Source organism: Musca vetustissima, unplaced genomic scaffold (assembly GCF_032173495.1).
Source record: "Musca vetustissima isolate MV318-11 ecotype Yass unplaced genomic scaffold, APGP_CSIRO_Mvet_v1 utg31085, whole genome shotgun sequence".
Taxonomy (NCBI): Eukaryota; Metazoa; Arthropoda; class Insecta; order Diptera; family Muscidae; genus Musca; species Musca vetustissima.
This window is the reverse complement of record NW_026874748.1, coordinates 98,241-117,797: the sequence shown is the minus strand read 5'-3', so window position 1 is coordinate 117,797 and position 19,557 is coordinate 98,241. Positions and strand designations below refer to the sequence as shown.

The following is a 19,557-nucleotide window of genomic DNA, read 5'->3' as shown; positions in this document are numbered from 1 at the left end:
ACTTCCCAATGAAATTTTTCTTCATTTGCAAAAAACGATTGTTCCCACAGCGAACGTAATTTCTTCTCGTCATATTTCCCGCGTTTCGTGTTTATATTTTTGTTATTTCAAATTGCAAACGAATATACACTGCCTATTTTCGGTTATTGGGCATTTTCACAGAATTTTTATTGTATATTTTTAATGGAAAATGTATGCAATTTTGGAATTGAGAAAATTTTCTCAACGCGACCAGAGAACCGAGCTACAATAGAATGTTTGACGGCGGCAAGGCGAAATAGATGCGCAATGGCGTCGGAGGCCCTAGATTGGTTTTGTAACGTCGTTAGTTGTTTACTCTAGGTTTACAAAAGACACAAAACAGTTGATATCATGGCATATTGACAAGGTGTCACAGGTGAATAAATTAAAAGTACATTTACATATACGATTTTAAATCGACTCGATTAACGAAATCCAGAAATACACACTACTTGTTTACACATACCATTAATCATGATCTAAGTACCGATCAGCTAATGTTTGTTAGTATACACACAAAATTATAGATTGGCTGCAAAAATATTTGTTTGCAATTTGAACACGAAACGAAGAATTAAAATTAAAAAAATCACTTAAAACACACTAAAATACAACAAATAATTTCATTTTCCTTTGATTTTTAAATTCTGTATTTGGCAACGGTTAAATTTAAAAACAAACAACAGTTGACAATTTTTGTACATTGTGCGATAGTTGTATTTTTTCGTACAAAAACCGCATTGCATCTCAGTTGTATCATGATTTAAAATAAACCCTGTCGCTCCATGATTTAATTTTGTACGGTAAATCATGGTAAATTTAGCCAGATTAAAAAGATAATCCCTGACATGTCCTTCAATCATGATCAAATGTTATATGTAAATCCGTTTTAAGTATTATTTGTTGGAGGACGCGCACATTTTTGACATCTTTGGATATTTTCTCATTTGTTGTGAAGTTTTGTGAAGTGCGGATCAGCGGACAATGTCAAGCGAATGTGTGTATTGTATTGATGTGTGAAAGCTAATAGGTTTTCCCGGAAAAAAATAAAATTAAATAGCTGGTGTTTGTTAGTATACATACAAAACACAAAAATTCTATAAATAATTTTTATTTATGTTGAGTGTTTTTTCGACCTTTTTTGTTGATATTCCAATAATGAGATTCTTAGACCTCAAGCTCAAAGAATCTCATTACTGGAATAAATAATTTTTATTTACCTTTGATTTTTCATTTTTGTATTTGGCAACCGTTAAATGTAAAAAAACAAACAACATGTGAAAACAATTGCAAATTTTGGAACATTGTAGTTGTATTTTTCATACGAAAACCGCATAGCACCACAGTAGTATGATGATTTCGATCATGATCTAAAATAAACACTGCCACACGATGATTTAAATGTATATGATAAATTGTCTGATTAAGAAAATAAACTTTGATTCAGCAGTAAATCATAATTACATATTATATGTAAATCCGCTTTTAATGGGTAAGCAGAATAGATTCCATGAGTCATCCGCGCGTTATGAAAATATTGATTCCAAATTTGCACAGTAATTATTTTGGTACAGAAACAGGCCAATAATCCAAAGTGTTTTAGATTTTCCTCATGGTATAATAATAGAAGGTAACAGCAAGTGTTGTTGTACAAAAAACGATACAACAACCACATGGAAATTTGTTGTTGTAAGTTCTACTAGTGTCAACTCATTTGACAGAAAAATGTAAACAAACAAACAAATTATCATCAAATTATTTTTATTTTGAAAATGAAATATTTTCGAATCCTCAAAATAAAAATTGAAAAACTGTTACGTTCTAGACCTAATGCGGCGTTATGGCGGGGTTCGCACTAGCTCAGTTGGGAACACTTTTCGATCAGGGGAGTTCTCAACCCTTGCCACCATCAACCCTAGGGAACGAACAACTAGAAATTTTTGGATCATACAAAACACAAAAACATAAACAAACACAACATACACCTATGACGAAGGAGCTTGGTTTAGTGCTCCTCCACTATGCCCGCCCATCCTTGACCCTTTAGTCCATTTAACGAATTTTTATATTTAAAAGGGCCCCAAATTCCACACACACTTACCTCACGAAAACTTACACCTAATTCCCTCTCTCACAAAGAAAACTTAACACAACATAATTTCTAATAACATAAAATCAAACATAAAAATCATTTATTGACATTTTTTTGGACCTTAATCTAACATAAAACATGAAAAAAAATTATGTCAATTCATGAACTCCTAACTCCTTTTCTCTCAGTGTGAATCAATTCGTAGATTACCAACACTTAGCGTTGGGCATGTTACTCTGCCAAATTTAGGCTACCTTAGACAACTACACCTACCTAAGAGAGCTCTATTAGTGGTGACGTCTGCGGTTAAATTGCGTCCGCAAAATTACTAAATTCTTGCTCCACGTAGAAATGTGGTAATCTAGCTCACCAGTAATTAAAAGGGGTTAAAAATCCTCACAAAATATAAATCATTTAAATTCTTAATTCTAAACTAACTACTAACATTCACAACTTAATACTAACATATATTCTTTTCTTTTTTTTAATTATATTTTTTTATCTTTTTTATAGTTTTTTGTGTCTTATTTTTTTGTAAAATTTATATTAACGTTTTTTCATCTTTTTTTATCATTTCAGGTTTTCTCATTTGCATAGGGAAACGGGCACTTTCATTATTCCAGCATTATCTTCAATCGGTACGTATTATATTAATATTCTTTTACCTGGTTTCCAACGATTAAATATATTCTTTACTGGTTTCTTTATTTTAGGTGTTTATTACCAGCGACAGAGCAAATCACCAAGGATCACCAGGATTTTCTGTTCCCTCTCCATACGGAATTTAATGGGGATTTTTGGCAATGTATAAAGGCTGTTTTATGGCCGTTTTCGAGGCTTTTTCCAGCTGTCTTCAAAACGTCTTCAAAAATATCTTCCGAATATTCTTCAAAATCTGTCTGACCTCCTCCTCGTAGATATTTGGGAGGGGTCAGTTTCTTCGTGGTTTGGAGTTTTCTTGATGGCGTTAAACTTTAATAAGACAAAAAAAACAGGACATTGTAGCGACAAAAAAAAACAAACACATTGAGCAACATTCTTACATTTTTGCATACGCACAACATATGTTTGTACACGCAACACCACAATAAACGTTGAAGAAAAAAATATATATTTTTTTATTTCCAATTAGTTTTTTTTTTTTGGATTTTGATTTCCTTTTTTTTTCTTTTTTGGGCAAAAATCCAATTGGATTTTAAATGGACACAAATAACTATGGCGAATTTTCTCTCATTCGCTCCTTTTATATGCCCGAAACCCAAGCATGATTTTCCCTCCTTTTCATTTTTCGCACAATTTTCCGACATTTATTTATGTCTGTTTTATCCTACATCCAAACCTATTACTCTCACGCAGTGTTGCATTTCATGTACGTTACATGACCGCATCCACTAACTACAATTCATGATTCATTTCATTATTACATCTTAGCAACACTGTTTATATGCAGCCAACTTCATAGCCTACCGCATCCGGCTTATTTCTCCTAGACCGGCAGCCACGAAACACATCGATAACAAAATTGCTGCCGGTTTTTTATTAAATAAAAAAAGTAATAAAGTCACATGCAACAAAACTTCGCCATAGCCATTGATTTCAATGGATATGGTGATGTGCATGACTTTGATAATAAAAAAACTACCTGGAGGATTGTCATGAAAATGGATGGCTGACCGATCAGCCCTCAAGTTCCTGGTGGCCACGAGGTTCAATGGGAGTGTTAAGTGGAGGCATTGCAACGCAATACAGGTAAGCATACATATCATAATTACCCAAAAAACAATGAATATTAAATTTTCATTTTTTTGTTTCAGGTAAAACGCAAAATGTGTGAATGGAAAATTTTCATTATGGGGTATGTGTGTTTGCGAGTACGCAAAAACTAGCGGTGACCATGTATATATGTACGTGTGTGTGTATTTGCACGCCAAAATTTTAGCGTCGGTCGCATACATATGTATGACTTGGTGTGTGCTAACACACACATACCTGTCATTCACACCCTTCATATTTCAATGAGCTGCGTATGGTGTGTATTCATTCTTGCAGTCAGCACATTGTACATTGTCCATATTCCAATAAGAAGCTTGGGACAATACATAGCAGGTTTGTGTGGTGATATCCAAATACAAAACAGAAAAAAGAGGTAACAGATTTATTTTTTCTTATTGGATACCTGATTATTAACATTTTTGTTTTCTTTTTACAGAAATTGTGGCTGGTGAAATTGGTGTTGATTATTGTATGTAATTGCTACAGCCATATAACCACATAAATTTTATTAATGGTGGCTGTTGGAAAATACTATTTTATGTTGCCCATGAGATTATAAACATTCCTGGCACCTTTGAAACTAAGAGCATTAGGTGAGTGGTTTCTCATTGCTGATTGTTTTCAGCTGTGGAAGATGGTGTTTTTTTGTGGGTTAACCACTGAATATGTGAATTTTAATATGGAAGAAGTGATTTTAATTTGTGATTATGTGGCTGACCCGCAGCATAATTTTACTGATAAATTCAGTGGAAAAAGACATCGTTTAAATGGAACATAAATGGCTATTTGTGTGTACATATATATAAGAATTGTTTATTGGATTGTTCCATTTAATGCATATTTTCGAAAGGACACCATACCCAATCAAAGGCATATTCATTGCAAAACACTGGACGAGTGATTTAGAATTTTATATTTTAGAATGAATATCAATTAATAATAATGTTTGTTGGATAGTATGTGTGTGACCTCTTCAAATTGACTGCATTGATATTTATATATATAGAGAGAACATTTTCTTTACTTCATATTTCATTATTATTCAAAGGACTGCTAATATAACCTTTTTTTCCATTTATAATAGTTTCAGGTTCATCTTACATTGATGTTGTTATTATTTACTAATGTTATTGTTTTCTATTCCTATAGGTACTCAATTTTTCTTAAAAAGGACAACAGACCCCAGGAAAGCAGGCAATCTATACCCGCGACAACGATGGACATTTTACAAAATACACCAACATCATTTGCATGCTGAATTATTTACGACAAAAAACATAATTTGCCTATGGATGAAATGTTCGTTTGGAGTGCAACTCCTATTCAGGTAAGTTGATCGTTGTACATTTTCTTTGGTGCGGACGGACAAATAATTTTCTAGTGCGGACGGACAATATAATTTTCTTGTGCGGACGGACAATATAATATGTTTTGAAATTATTTATAATGGTGAAATTGTGGTTTGAGGATAGGTATAAAAAATAATATAAAATCGTAAAAGTTTGGTTAGATTGCTAAAAATTTGTGTGTGCGCCATCATCATATACCTGGAGCGTAATTTCGTCGTTAAATATCTAACAGGTCTTCTCATGCGATTTACAATTTGTTTCTCCAGACAATCTGGTACATAAGTCGGCGCAAGGATATGAGTGAACAATATGTTGGTTGTGTATTAAATATTGTTTTACTAGCTTGCTCTAAAGCTATATGCAACAAAAATAGATAAATTGTTGGTGGATATTTTTGAACTGTGGTATTAATGGAAGCTTTTTTTAAAAGTATGTGTAGTATGTGGTATATGAAACTATTCCAACTATGATTTGGCTTAATTTCAGCATATAAATAAAAAAGGAACAAATTTTAAAGCGGAAAATTTTTATAAGAAAATTTAATTCATTTATATGGATTATTTGATGTGGGTTTTTTTGAAGAACATTGTGTTATCACATTTTATAGTTAATGATTGTAGTATCAACAAACAAATGCTCTGTTTTCTTGGGCTGTATAGCCAGCTCAGGTAGAAGAATATGGATGATGGTATATAAATTTTTATGGAAGACATTTTTGTGTGTATCATACTCTTGGTTGCTAATTTATAATGTTGGTTTGGAGATGTAATTTTATTATGTTTCCTTGGTATTTTTCAAACAGATTTTTTTGGTTTTGTTGCATTCTAGGAACATATGAGATGGTGGCAATAATAATTGAATTTGTGTGGTCTAAGCCCAACGTGGGGAACCCCCACGCCCTGTAGTCTCATTCAGCCGGGCTATTGAGAAAATTTCCATGCTTCAGTCATAACATTACAACTAAGTGAATAACATTATTTGGGACAAAAGTCCATTGTAACATAGATTAATAAATTGGGACATTCACGAACTAATTTAATTAACCTATATTGCACTAAGGATTTTTGGTATCACAGATGTTGTTATTGCACTTTGTTATATATGTTTATGTCTATTGCACGATCTTCTCAATATATTGCCTCTGAATATTATACTACTTAGATATAAATGAAAAAAAATTAGAAAATAATCTTTTGATATAATTACAACAAATACAACATTGATTAAAAAAATGGACTACATTACAGACATTTTATTAATAATTATTGCACTTATGTTGTTATATCCCAGATTTATTTTTAATTCTTTTATTATGCTTTTATATCCTTCGTGTGAAAATTGCCAAGGGGTTTTCCCTGAAGAGTCTCCAGTTCATACATATTGTTGCCGATAGGTCGTACAATTCTACACTTCAAGAATTTTTTGCAAAACTTTGCATTAATATTGTTCTTGAAATTGGACAAAATGTGGTTCCTACGGTATACTTCCTGACCAGGCTTAAAATTGACATTTCTTGACCTTTGATTATATCTTTTAGAACTGGACTCATATGATTGATGCAACTTGTTTCTGATCTGTTCCCTCAATAATTCTAATCTATCGTTTTTATTTAATTGCACTATTTGATGGTCTGTAAGTGATCTCAGTTTTTTCGCTAATTTATAATCGGTTCCGTTAGTGAACATGTTGTATCCAAATAATGCGAAGAACGGATTGACCCCTGTGGCAGAATGTACCGATGTTCGGAGAGCCTTCTCAATTTCGCCCAGGTACAAATCCCAGTCGCGGTGATCATTCTCGACGTAAGTCCTTATCGCCGCCAGCACAGACTGGTTCACTCTCTCTGCTGCATTCGATTGTGGAGAGTAATATGCGGTTGTCATGTGATTTATTTTATAACTTTTGACCATTTCTTCAAACATATTAGATGCAAATTGCTTGCCATTGTCACTGTGTATTATTTCTGGAACTCCGAATATTTGGAACACTTGCTTTTCCAAAAATTGTACCACGTTTTTCGCTGTAGCTTCTCTCATCGCTTTTAAGAATATAAATTTCGTGAAATGGTCCATCACTATGAAGATATAAGCATTTCCTCCCTTTGACCTAGGGTATTTCCCAAGAAAATCTATATAGATTTTCTGGAACGGTCGTTCCGTCACCACTTCGTTTCCCATGGTAGGTCGCATTGTTTGGTTGGTGGACTTCGTTTCTTTGCAAATTTGGCACTTATTTATATATTGTTTGACTTGAGAAGTCATTTTAGGCCAATAATAATAAGTTTTCAGCCGATTTAGGGTTTTGTGGATACCATCATGCACAGATTGTGTAAAATTATGTGCTTTTTCGATTATTGCGTGAGTAATATCCTCTGGTATCCATAATTTCCACTCAAATTCCATTGTGGTTTCATCAAAATGGTTCAGTCGGATGTAGACTTTACCATTGTCCACCTTCAAATCGGGAAGTCGTTCTTGGTTAGTTTGGATTGTGTTTATTAACTCCATATACTCGTCGCTTTCAAATGCTGTGGTTTCAAAGTCAAGCAGATTATCCTCTGAAATCTCTTCTATAGTTATATTTGAGTCAATTGGGAGTCGAGACAGGGTATCGGCTACAATGTTCTCCGAGCCTTTACGGTGTTCAATTGAGAAGTCAAAAGCTTGTAGCTGCAGCGACCATCTGGCGAGTCTCCCACTCAAATCTTTTAGAGACATCAGCCACTTGAGACTTGCATGGTCTGTTATTATTGAAAATTTCATGAGCTCCACGTATGGTCGGAATCTTTTAACAGCTAATACCGCAGCTAAGCACTCTTTTTCTGTGACCGAGTAGTTCCTCTGACTGTCGTTCAGTTTTTGAGAATAAAATGCTACTGGGTATTCACCTCCATCATCATCCTTTTGGAAAAGTACTGCTCCAATCCCATATTCAGAGGCATCGCACTGAATGAAGAACTCTCTTCTAAAATCGGGATGGCGCAAAACAGGTGCGGAGGTTAGTGCCTTTTTCAATTTTGTGAACGATTCTGCTGCTTTCGGAGTTATGTTGAACTTCTGTCCTTTTTTGAGTGTGTCAGTAAGGGGAGAGGATAAGGTCGCGAAGTCTTGGATGAAACGTCGGTACCAACCGGCGGTTCCCAAGAAGCTCCTTACTTCACGTGGACTCTTTGGTACAGGAATTTTCAGAATTGCGCTCACCTTTTCTGGATCAGTTTTTAAACATCCGTTTCCAATTATAAATCCAAGATATCGCAATTCACGGAAACAAAATAAGGATTTTTTTAGGCCAATAGTTAAGTTGGCTTTTTGTAAGCACTCCGCTACTTCGTTTAAGAGATTTAGATGCGTCTCAAATTCATCAGAAATAATAAGTAGGTCGTCTAGATAGATGAACACATTAGATTTTAATCGGCCGGGGATTACACGATCCATTAGACGACACAGTCTCTGTGCAGCGTTGCATAGACCGAATGGCATTACCCTGAATTGGTATAGCGGTCGACCTGGTACAGTGAAGGCTGTGTATGGTTTGGCTTCATCTTCTAATTCAATTTGCCAAAATGCATACTTCAGGTCGACGCTGCTAATATAATGCGTTTGGTCTATGCGGCTCAAGATACCATCTATATTCTGCAACGGATAAGCATCCTTGATGGTCAATGCGTTTAATTTCCTTGCATCTAAGCAGAATCGGTTTTTGCCAGGTTTTCTTACGACTGTGGTCCTGTTGCTCCACGGCGAGTCGCTCTCTTCTATAACATTTAATTTTAGCATATTATCAATTTCCTTGTAAACAATGTCTTGTACTGCCGGCGAAAGAGGATAATGTCGATCCTTGACTGGGTTTGCTCCTTCGACTAATTTTATGGAATGCTTCTCCAAATGGGTACATCCTAATCCATTCTTTTCAAACGATGGAAATTTGTTGACGATTTCGTTTAATCTTTCCTGCTGGTCTTCAGTTAACACATGCATGTTACTGTTTTCATTAGTTGTTGAGCCATGAATTTGCTTCTGGATATCTAAGCTTATTTCCTCTACAGGGAAGAGTTCGGGTGCAATTCCGAAGATTTTCCAAAAGTCGATCCCTAGATATAACTCTTGCTCCAAATCAGGACACAAGAAAAATTTCATTTTGCCTATTTTATTCTGGTACTCTACATCTACTTCGATTACTCCTAATATACGGTGTCTTTGACCAGATGCGGTAGTTACATTAGAGATATAGTTTTTTATTTGGATTCCCAAATCTTCAACCGTTTCTCTACATGATTTTCCCAATAGGCTGACTGTAGCACCAGAGTCTAGTAAGCCTTTAATCTCCTTACCTTCTATTTTAATATTGGCATAAGGTCTTAAATCGGTACTATGCTGGGATCTTACGACCGCCTCAGACAGTGATTTTTTTAATATTTTGTTTTGTTTTTGCTTCTGCCTTAACTTCAAAATTCTATTTGTATTATTGAATGATTTTGCTGATTTGTTGTTGGCATGTGAATTTTGGTCTTGACTTTTATCTGTTTCGGGTTGTTCGGAGAAAATTCTAGCCCTAACTTTGTCATAATTTTGTTCCCTTTCTTTCAGTGGCAAATAATGACGTAGTTTGTTATATTCTCTCTCCTGGTTTAGTTGACATTCTGAGTTAGTTGAGGGTTCGGGTCTGCGGGCTGTTCGACAGAACGGTGGTTTCCCGCTGCAACCAGGTTCTTCTTCGGGTTTCCCGACCTACAATTTGTACATTTTGGGGTTATGGTGTTCGGTTTGCCACATTTGAAACAGAATAGGTTTCTCTGAGAAGAAAGGCAATCTCTGAACCCATGCCCAGGAGTTAGACAGTTCCAACATATTAATTGTGCCTTAATTGCAGAAACGTCTACCACTTCTTCGGGATCTGGCATCACCTCATAAGTTTCTACATCGCTTATTTCTTGCATAGCATTAACGCGTACTGGTCTATTATTTATAGGAGTAGGTGTAGGAGTGAATTCACGTCGGAAAAACGTCTTTTCTACTTCTAAACATTGTATCCTCAACTGCTCTAGAGAAGATACTTGCATTGAATAAACTATTCCTGCTAAATTTTTTCTCAAATTCTTTTTTGCGAGGGAAATCATCTCGTATTCGGATACTGGTCTTTCCAATTTCGACCTCATCGAGTTCAAGTCATGAAAAAATGAGTCAATTGACTCTCCAGGCATTTGTTTGCGTTCTAGTAAATCACGCATTTCTTCAAAGCATGTTCTTTTTACTTTGAAACGTTCGCATAAGGCGTGTTTCAGCGATTCCCAACTGGATATATTGTGGTTCATCTGTTCTAACCAAAACCATTCGTTTGCTGGCCCTGAAACTATCATATGGAATTCGTTAAGGATATCTTTCCAATCCAAATTATATAGTTTTTGAAAGTGCTCTAGTCTATATATAAAATCTTCTACAGACAATGTATTGGGTCTACCAGAGAAGTTTAGGCCAAACCTTTCTATTTTTATACCTTGGCAACTATGGGTGCTCACGAAAGATGGCGTAATGGTGTGGCTTCTACCTAACCTCGGTTCATTTTCCCTACTTGGAGTTGGAGATGGACGCATTGGATTTTGGGTAGGCTGTGTTGTTGGAGGTTGCGATTCATGGTGTGTATTTAGTGACAATCTGGCCACAGTATCGTTCAACTTATCAAGGACAGTGTAGACTTTTTCCATTTCTTTGGTCACACTTTGCTGAACCATAGATTGTAGGTTAGCCTGCGCGTGGTTTAAACTATCCTGGACCAAACTTCTTACCAGTTGGTCAACTTCGATTGGATGAGTAGGTTGTGGATTATGATGTTGTATATTAGATTTTGGAATATTAGGATTTGGGACATTTGGATGCAAAACGCCAGAGGCAGCGCTAGTGCTAGGTTTAGGGTTGTTTATAGAACCCGATAAATCCCTTATTGCTGGTGTTTACGCGCGTATTAATAAAAGATGTTGCCGGCTTGGATGTTGGTTGAGTACTGATTTTATTTAAAAAATATTGTCCTTAAGAGCTACATATGTTATTCGAGCTTAGCCTAATGCAACCTAATAATAATTCTTATCTCTTCCTTCTTAATCCAGTGACCTTCTCTACCTACTGTGTGCATAGATAAGTGCGTGCGTGGGTCACAACCTTTATTATCATAAAACTTATCGTATGCACCAGTGTACATGATCAATGAAGATTACACATATGGATTTAATGGCTGGGAAACTCACATATGGATTTAATGGCTGGGAAAACCACATATGGATTTAATGACTTCTTGGAAATTGATAACATTGAAAATTCTATCTTAAAATTCATAGCAAATAAGCAATAACATTTATGACAGATCTACATTACAATTTATTATCTAAGACACTTAATTATTTTATTACTTCTTCTAAGCTAGACAAGATAAAAGAAAGATTCATGTTCATATTTTTATGAACATTCTCCCGGCCGGCAGATACTTTATTAAACATTCGGCCTTCCTTGGAACTGAATTGCTGCTATCCGTCTCCTTATTATAATTTTCCTTATAAACTGAGTTAGCAACATTATAACTACTATGGTAACTAAAATAAATGACATGTGACCAGACCAATTATGAAATTCTAAACCTCTTAAATTTAGTTTCTGCTTCTTCAAATCGTCCACGAGCGTCTTTAGCTGGCTGATCTCATTGTGATGTTTCACCAATACGTTTCCAAGGGGTTTTATGGCTTCTTTGTCGGCTTCACTGACGTCCTTTAAAAGAATAGAGTGAAATTGAGTTGACATTTCATTTCTTACCTGATGGACCGCCACTAGAGTCACTTTGTCAATTCTAGCCGTGCAATCTGTATCAAGGGCTAGAATACCTTGTTGTGGAAGTTCTATGATGGATTGCTGCTTTTCGGAACACTTAATATGAGCCGTTGCATTCTTAAACGTCTTAAAAAGCCAATTTCCCTTTTGCCTCAGCTGTATCCAATAGGGACTGTTTTCAACTTCATCGTACGTGCAGTTTATCTCGATGCGCGGCCTCAGGGGTGACAGTTCGCAATTGTTGGTCGACGCATCTCGCCAGGGAAAATTTTCTTCGCATACAATTTCATCTCCCAATGTGTTTTTACATTCGTTCAACATGACTTGTGTCAGATAGTGGAACGAATCCAATTCAAAATTGTACACGATGTATGGCGACCTTATCCTTGCTATCAATACCGCACCGTCATGTTCAAATGGAATCGGGATTACTCTATAGAACTGCGACGACTGTCTGTTGAAAAGAGGTATCTTCAAGTCGATCACCAATTGTGTGCCGATGTACATTCCACGTCCCCTCATCAAATGTAAAACCTCCTTAAGTTCTGTACCAGAAGATTTTCCGGGTAAAACATATTTCGTGGGTAGCTCATTTCGAATTTTAAATATTTCCGACTGCAATTTCTCCGGACTGATGAGCACAGGGTGTATATGACCATTATTAATGTCCAGTAACAGGTTAATGACTTCCTTTAGCACATCGTCACATTCGTCTATGTATTCATGGATTTCTTTAGTTATAATAAAGAAACGAATAGATTCTCTATAAACGAAGTAAGTTTCGTTCATGGTGGCGGTTATGTTATCAATTTTGCACTTTATCTCCACAAAGTGCGAATTGACTTCCTCCGTTGTTCTTTTTAGCAGATTGACCGTGGAATCAACTATCGATGTCTGCTTTTTTGACAATTCTTTTAAGTCGTACTGGTTGGCTAACAGATTTCTCATATTATTTTCCATCGCCACACGATCATCGTCGTCCATCACACCAAATGCCCAATGTTGAAAAGACCCTATGAACTTCAATGGGGCTCCTCTTCTTTGCCGTTTATCATCCCTCATGAAAAGCCGATTATTCGCCTTGATTTTGTTTACTTTATATTCCATATTGTTTATTACCGACCAGCACTGGTCTTCAAATGTTTGGAGCCTTGGACATATTTCTTTAGAGGCGTTGAGCAATGTGGATGCAAGATCCAGTGTTTCTAAGTACGTTTTCATTTCAAAATATACAACCATGTTCCATGAAGACGAGGCCATGTGGATTTGAGAGATTGGATCAAGATATATTGCCGTCGAACTATTTAATTCTTTTACTGATGAGGCCTTAGTCGTCATAATCAGACAAAGATTTATCATCATAGTCCATATCATAAAGGAATTTGCTGTTAATCTTGGTAACTTCTTTGTTGAGTTCACTTCGACCTCCTTTTTCAGCGTATCTTCTACCTTCTCCTCTTCAGGTCTCTCATCTTCGTGCTCTAATGGACATAATTTATGTACTGGTCTTTTTATTTCTCCATTTTGTGTTTTCAACGTAACTACTCTCACTATTCCATCTTTGCCCGGTTGTACCTCAGTCACTCTCGCCAATGGCCAACGAGCTGGGTGAGTCTCTTCATTTCTGATCAGCACGATCTGTCCCACTTCCAGATTGCGATCTTCTTTTCTCCATTTTGGGCGATTTTGCAAAGTAGTCAAATATTCTTCTTTCCACTTTCTCCAAAAGTGGTTTTTTATTCGTAGCAGCAGTTTCCACCTGCTCACACATGCTAAACTTCCTTCATCGATCTTCGCCGGAGCTTCTAATAACGGGCGTCCAACTATGAAATGCCCTGGCGTTAAGGTGTCGATATAGTCTGTGCCGCTTCCAAGATCATGCAACGGCCTTGAGTTTAAAACTGCTTCAATTTGAGCTAGAACCGTGCTTATCTCTTCATACGTTAATTTTATCTCGCCAATGATTCTTTTAAGATGGTATTTCATTGACTTAACTGCAGCTTCCCAAATTCCTCCGAAGTGAGGAGCTGCCGGGGGGATAAAATGCCATTTTATTTGTTCATTCTCCAGAATTGGCGCTAACGTATTGTTGCTTTTTATCGCCTCTATATAATCTTTATCTAGCTGCCTTGATGCCCCGACAAAGTTCGTTCCGTTGTCGGAATATAAATCGGTTGATTTTCCTCTCCTTGCGATGAATCTTCTCAGCGCTGCTAAAAATGCTTCTGCCGTAAGCTCGCTAACTGCCTCTAAATGCACCGCTTTCGTCACCATGCACACAAATACTGCTACGTAACCCTTCATAGACTTGGTTCCTCTCGTTTTCGAACATCGTATTTGAAACGGACCCGCGTAGTCTATTCCGCAATGTTGAAAGGGTTGACTTATATTCACTCTACTCCTTGGTAGATTTCCCATTAACTGATTTCGTACTTCTCCCCTATAGCGCGTACATCGTGGACAGCACCTGACGCAGAGTTTTATTCTATTTTTGGCTCCGATTATCCAATATTTGCGCCTTAAAACATTTTCCATCAGCCGATTTCCTCCATGCAATGTTTCCATATGAGCTCTCCTTATAATATTCGCAGCTAATCGTGATTTTTGAATCAGTATTGGATGCTTTTCGTTATAGGTTAGCTCTGACCAACCCAGTCTTCCTCCTACTCGCATAACCCCATATTCGTCGAGCTGCGGATGCAATGATGCTATATTGCTTCGATGATTTATTGCTCCTGAAGTTTTTAGCTGACTAATTTCCGCCGGCCATTCAATTTCTTGGTGCATTTTGATTAAAGCAATTTCGGCCTCTTCTATTTCTTCCGCAGTTAAGTGCTCACCTTTTACCTTATTTCCTCTCAGTTTTTTAATAAATCGTAGAATATAAGCCATGACTCGTAACTGCTTTTTAAATGATGACAACTTCATAAGTTGCTCATAGACGCTTTTTTCTACTGCCGCAATTTTTGTCGTTGCTGCCACTACTGACGGATTTAACTTGGGCCATTCATTTTCATTTTTTATCAGCCATTCCGGCCCTTTCCACCATAATTGACAGTTGGCCAAAATCTCAGGAGCAACGCCTCTGGAGCCTAAGTCAGCTGGATTTTCTTTTGATCTAACGTAAGCCCATTTCGCTTTAGGGATTCGTTCCATAATTTCCACTACTCTGTTTCTAATAAATTTATCTTTATTTTTTGGGTTGTTTATCCATGCCAACGTAATCATGGAATCACTCCAAGCATAAATTGCCGCCGCTGATGATAATACTTTTTTTATTTTTTGTAGCAGTTTCGCCAAGAGGTGGGCAGCACTTAGTTCCAATTTTGGGAGGGTCTTGGTATTTTTAATAGGATTAACTTTGCTCTTCGCAGCCACGATTGCAATTTGAGAATCCACTTTTAGATAAACTACTGCCGCATATGCCTTTTCGGACGCATCAGCAAACCCGTGTAGCTCTACTCCACTGACTGGTGCTATTTGAAACCATCTTGGTATCTTCACGTTCTTAATTACGTGGAGACTATACGCAAATTTCTTCCAGTCATCACTCAATTTTCCATTCAACGGTATATCCCAATCTAATTGCTGGATCCATAACTGCTGAATAAATAGTTTTGCTGTTATGGTTACTGGTGTCAGCCAACCCAGTGGATCAAATATTTTCGCTAGACTTGATAACGCCATTCGTTTGGTCACCTTGTCTTCCTGTTTTACTTCCATACTGAATGTAAAGCAATCCATCAGTGGACTCCATTGCAATCCTAGCGTTTTCAAGCAGTTATCTTCTTGAATTTGCAATACTTCATTTTCTTCAGCCCGATTTACAGCTCTCAATATATCCGAAGAATTTGCTATCCATTTTCTTAAATGGAACCCATACATTTCCAGTTGTTGAGCTATATTCTCTTGTACTTCCATACATTCTAGTTTTGAATTCGCTCCTGTAAGTAAATCGTCCATGTAGAAATCTTCTTTTATTCTTTTGGCTATATCTTGATTCTCACATCGATTTGCAATTTCTATCAGCGTCCTTACTGCCAAAAACGGTGCTGATGCGGTGCCATATGTCACTGTGGTGAGTTTGAATTGTTGCACTGGCTCGCTCTTGTTATTTCTCCACAGGACATATTGGTATTCTTGATCTTCTTTGTCTATGTTTATTTGTCTAAACATTTTTTCTACATCGGCTGATATGACAAATCTCCAAGTTCTCCATTTGGTAATAATATCAAATATGTCCTTTTGCAACTTTGGACCTGTATGCATAATGTCATTCAGCGACTTTCCATTTGATGTTTTCGACGATGCATCAAACACCACTCTTACTTTTGTGGTTAAGCTGGTTTCACGTATCACTGCTTGATGCGGCATATAATATTTTCCTTGTTTTCTCTTTTCTACTTTCACCATGTGTTTAGTTGTAATTAGATTATCTATTGTTTTTATGTATTCTGCTTTCAATTTCGGACATCCTTCTAATCTTTTCTCTAGACTTAAAAATCTCGCCATTGCTCTTTTATATGATTCTCCCAAACGTCTGTCTTCAGCAAATGGCAATCGCACTACAAATCTTCCAGCTTGATCGACTCGTGTTGTTTCCTCATATAGTTTTAGACAGTAATCATCTTCTGCTATCGTTTCTTCATCTTCAATCTCTTCTATTTCCCAAAACCGTTCTATTGTCGTCGTCGCAGCTGATCTCACGTTATTTCCTCCGAATTTCATCTGAATTATTCCGGAAAGAATCCATCCTAGTTTTGTATTTTGTGCCACTATCTTCTCTTCATGGCGAACACCTTCTTCCAATATTTGTTGGAAAAGGTCCGCTCCAATTACCAGATCGATTCTTTCAGAATTATAAAAATTTGGATCTGCTAGAGTTATGTTTTTCCATTTCTCCAAGTCGTAATGGAAATTGTTGTCAGGATGAGCTGATGCTAATTTCGGCAAGACTAGTGCTTCCGTTATAATTTTATTGTTGCTGAAAAATCTCGGCCTTATCTTCAGCAATACTTTAGATTTCGCAACGCCCACCATGGTATCTCCTAGACCTCGTAATCTCACCTCAGTCCTTGATCTTGGTAATTGTAGCAACTGCGCCGCATCTTCGGATACAGAAGTTATCTGTGATCCTTGATCTATCAAGGCTCTTAAAGTGATATATTCTCCATACCAAGATTTGACTCGAACTTGAGCTGTAGCAAGAAGAACATTTGTTGTTGCATGTGTGGTCATGGATTTTGTGTTGCTTGTTTTTTCCAAGTGGACTAATGTGTTATGCTGTAATCCACACTTCTGGCATTTGGAATCACTCAGGCATCTTTTGTCTTTTGAGTGCTTAATACATCTGAGGCACATTTGGGCCGCTTTCACCCAACTAAATCTATCGTTTGCCGGTTGTGCCGCAAATTTTCTACAAGCCACAACTTCATGTCCAATCAGCTTACAAAACCTGCATTGCCTCTTTTCCAACCCTCCGGATTTATCTTGATTTTTATACGTTGCTGAAACAGCATATTTTTTGCTCGTTGATGCTTCCAAGGCCTGGTATTGCTGTTCTAAGAAGTCCATTACATCTTCAAGTTTTTGGATCTCCTTTGATTTTTTGACGTTCTGCTCATATTGAATGAGTCCATCTTTATCCAATTTCCTTATTATTATTCTGGCTATTATAGGGTCCGCATGTTCCAACGGTATACCCATTGCTCTCAACGCATGTATGCTTTCGTTAACGCTATCTACCAAATTTCGTATGCTTGCTGCAGATAGGCTGTTTATATTCGGGTGATCCAAAATTTTATCAATCAATTTCGTGAATAAAATTCGTTTGTTGTCATAGCGTTTTTCTAATAGTTCCCACGCTGCTTTGTAGTTTGCGTCTGTCACTTGCAAATGTTGCACCAAACGAAACGCCTCTCCTCTCAGATTAGTTTTGAGGTAGTATAACTTTTGTACCTCGGATAGTTGAGCGTTCCTATCAACCAATTTCTTAAATAAATCGTGGAAGGAACTCCATTCCTCCATATTTCCATTGAAACATGGAATCTGTATTCTTTTTAACTCCACTGCCTGAGATTCTTCTTTTAGGCCACCTATCTTTAAAATAATATTATTTATTTTCGTATTCATTTTCCTTTCAATATCTTCCAATTCATCATCCACTTCTTCCATTCCATGTTCTGTTGTTAATTCTAAATGCAGTCGTTTTATGTCGTCGAATTGCTTTTCCCATGAAACCTTCATATTTTCCAGAGCATATTTACTTACTCCTGAAATATCTTCTTCTATGGAGCCTGAAAGCTTCAGGATCTTTCTTCTGAATTGGGAAAGCACTGCATTTTTCTTATCACTGCTAGCATAAGTGGTTACAATGGTTAGTTTTCCATCTCCTTCTTCGCCTTCTTTATTCTTTCCATATGGATGTTGAAACTGCAGCATCTGCCTCATTTGCTCTTGTATAGATTTCTGCATTTGTTCCTGTTGTATCTTCATTTGCTCTTGTTGTTTTTGCCATTGTTCCTGCTGCAATTTGAACTGGCTTAGCATACTCTCCTGTAACGCTCGAAATTGTTGCTCCATTGCCTCATTGTTATTCTCGATGTTCTTTACTGCCCCAAGATTTTCGAGCGCTTCTACTTTCCGACGGCCCTGTTCCACTATTCCCATCTCTGGCTTTTCGGGTTCATCTTTAATTTTTTGTATTAGCTCCTTGCATTCTTTGTAATAGCTCTCAATTCTGCCCCATATGTTCTCTTTAAAATATGGCTCATCTTTTTGTACATATAATTCTAATTTCGCTTGATTTGTCCTGGCTTCCTGCATTTTGTTCTCCAGCGACTTTGAATTTGCTTCTAAAGCAACCTTCCTAGTCGTTCCCGATTTCAGCTTCTCTGAAATCTCTAATATTTCCTTGAGGATTTGATTTTGGGTTTTATATAAGGTATATCTTTCTGCTGACATTTTTATTTGCTTCTTTGGATTAATAATTGGTTTACTTTAATATTTGCCTTTAGGCCTCTCGGTTTTCTTAAATTTATTTCGTCTTAAAGTCTTGTTGACTAATTTCTCTTTCTACAGTTTATTATTCTTTAATAGTTTTACCTTTCCAATTTTCCGCTATATTCTGTATATATTCTAATTTCTTAGCCTCTTTGGCTTTTTAATTTTATGAATTTTTTTTTCACTATAATATTTTTTTTCTATTGGATAATATCCTTGTTTCTTAATTCGTCACTATTTTCTGTTTTTTTTTTTTTGTATAATATTCTTTTCACTGTAACTTTCACAATTATTTTTTCAAATAGAATTCTTTCTTAAATTATATATATATATATTTTTTTTGGTAATATTCTTTTCAATGTGGCTTTCACAATTATTTTTTCAAATAGAATTCTTTCTTAAATTAGATTTTTTTTTTTTTTTTTTTTTTATGTGCACACTTTTCCGGTCACTGATTCTTTTTTTCTCTTTCGAAGGACCACTGTTTACGCGCGTATTAATAAAAGAT

The 19,557-nt window shown here is 36.3% G+C and overlaps 2 protein-coding genes across 3 annotated transcripts; both read right to left on the bottom strand.

Moving 5' to 3' along the window:
* Nucleotides 1-11,847: 11,847 nt before the first annotated feature.
* On the bottom strand, nucleotides 11,848-16,045 carry LOC133336443 (uncharacterized). 2 transcript variants are annotated; one of them, XM_061544742.1, is made up of 2 exons: nucleotides 12,101-16,045; nucleotides 11,848-11,987 (listed from the first exon to the last, which is right to left on the bottom strand). In XM_061544742.1, the coding sequence occupies exons 1-2, from the start codon at nucleotides 16,008-16,010 to the stop codon at nucleotides 11,977-11,979; spliced, it is 3,921 nt and encodes a 1,306-aa protein (XP_061400726.1). In that variant the 5' UTR covers nucleotides 16,011-16,045; the 3' UTR covers nucleotides 11,848-11,976. The 2 variants fall into 2 exon arrangements, with proteins under 2 accessions (XP_061400726.1, XP_061400735.1); XM_061544751.1 differs by lacking the exon at nucleotides 11,848-11,987 and having other exon boundaries at nucleotides 12,154-12,229; nucleotides 12,367-16,045.
* Nucleotides 16,025-18,872, bottom strand: LOC133336380 (uncharacterized). The gene is made up of 2 exons (XM_061544679.1): nucleotides 16,086-18,872; nucleotides 16,025-16,036 (listed from the first exon to the last, which is right to left on the bottom strand). Exons 1-2 carry the CDS (start codon nucleotides 18,870-18,872, stop codon nucleotides 16,025-16,027), a joined length of 2,799 nt encoding a protein of 932 aa, XP_061400663.1.
* Nucleotides 18,873-19,557: the final 685 nt, after the last annotated feature.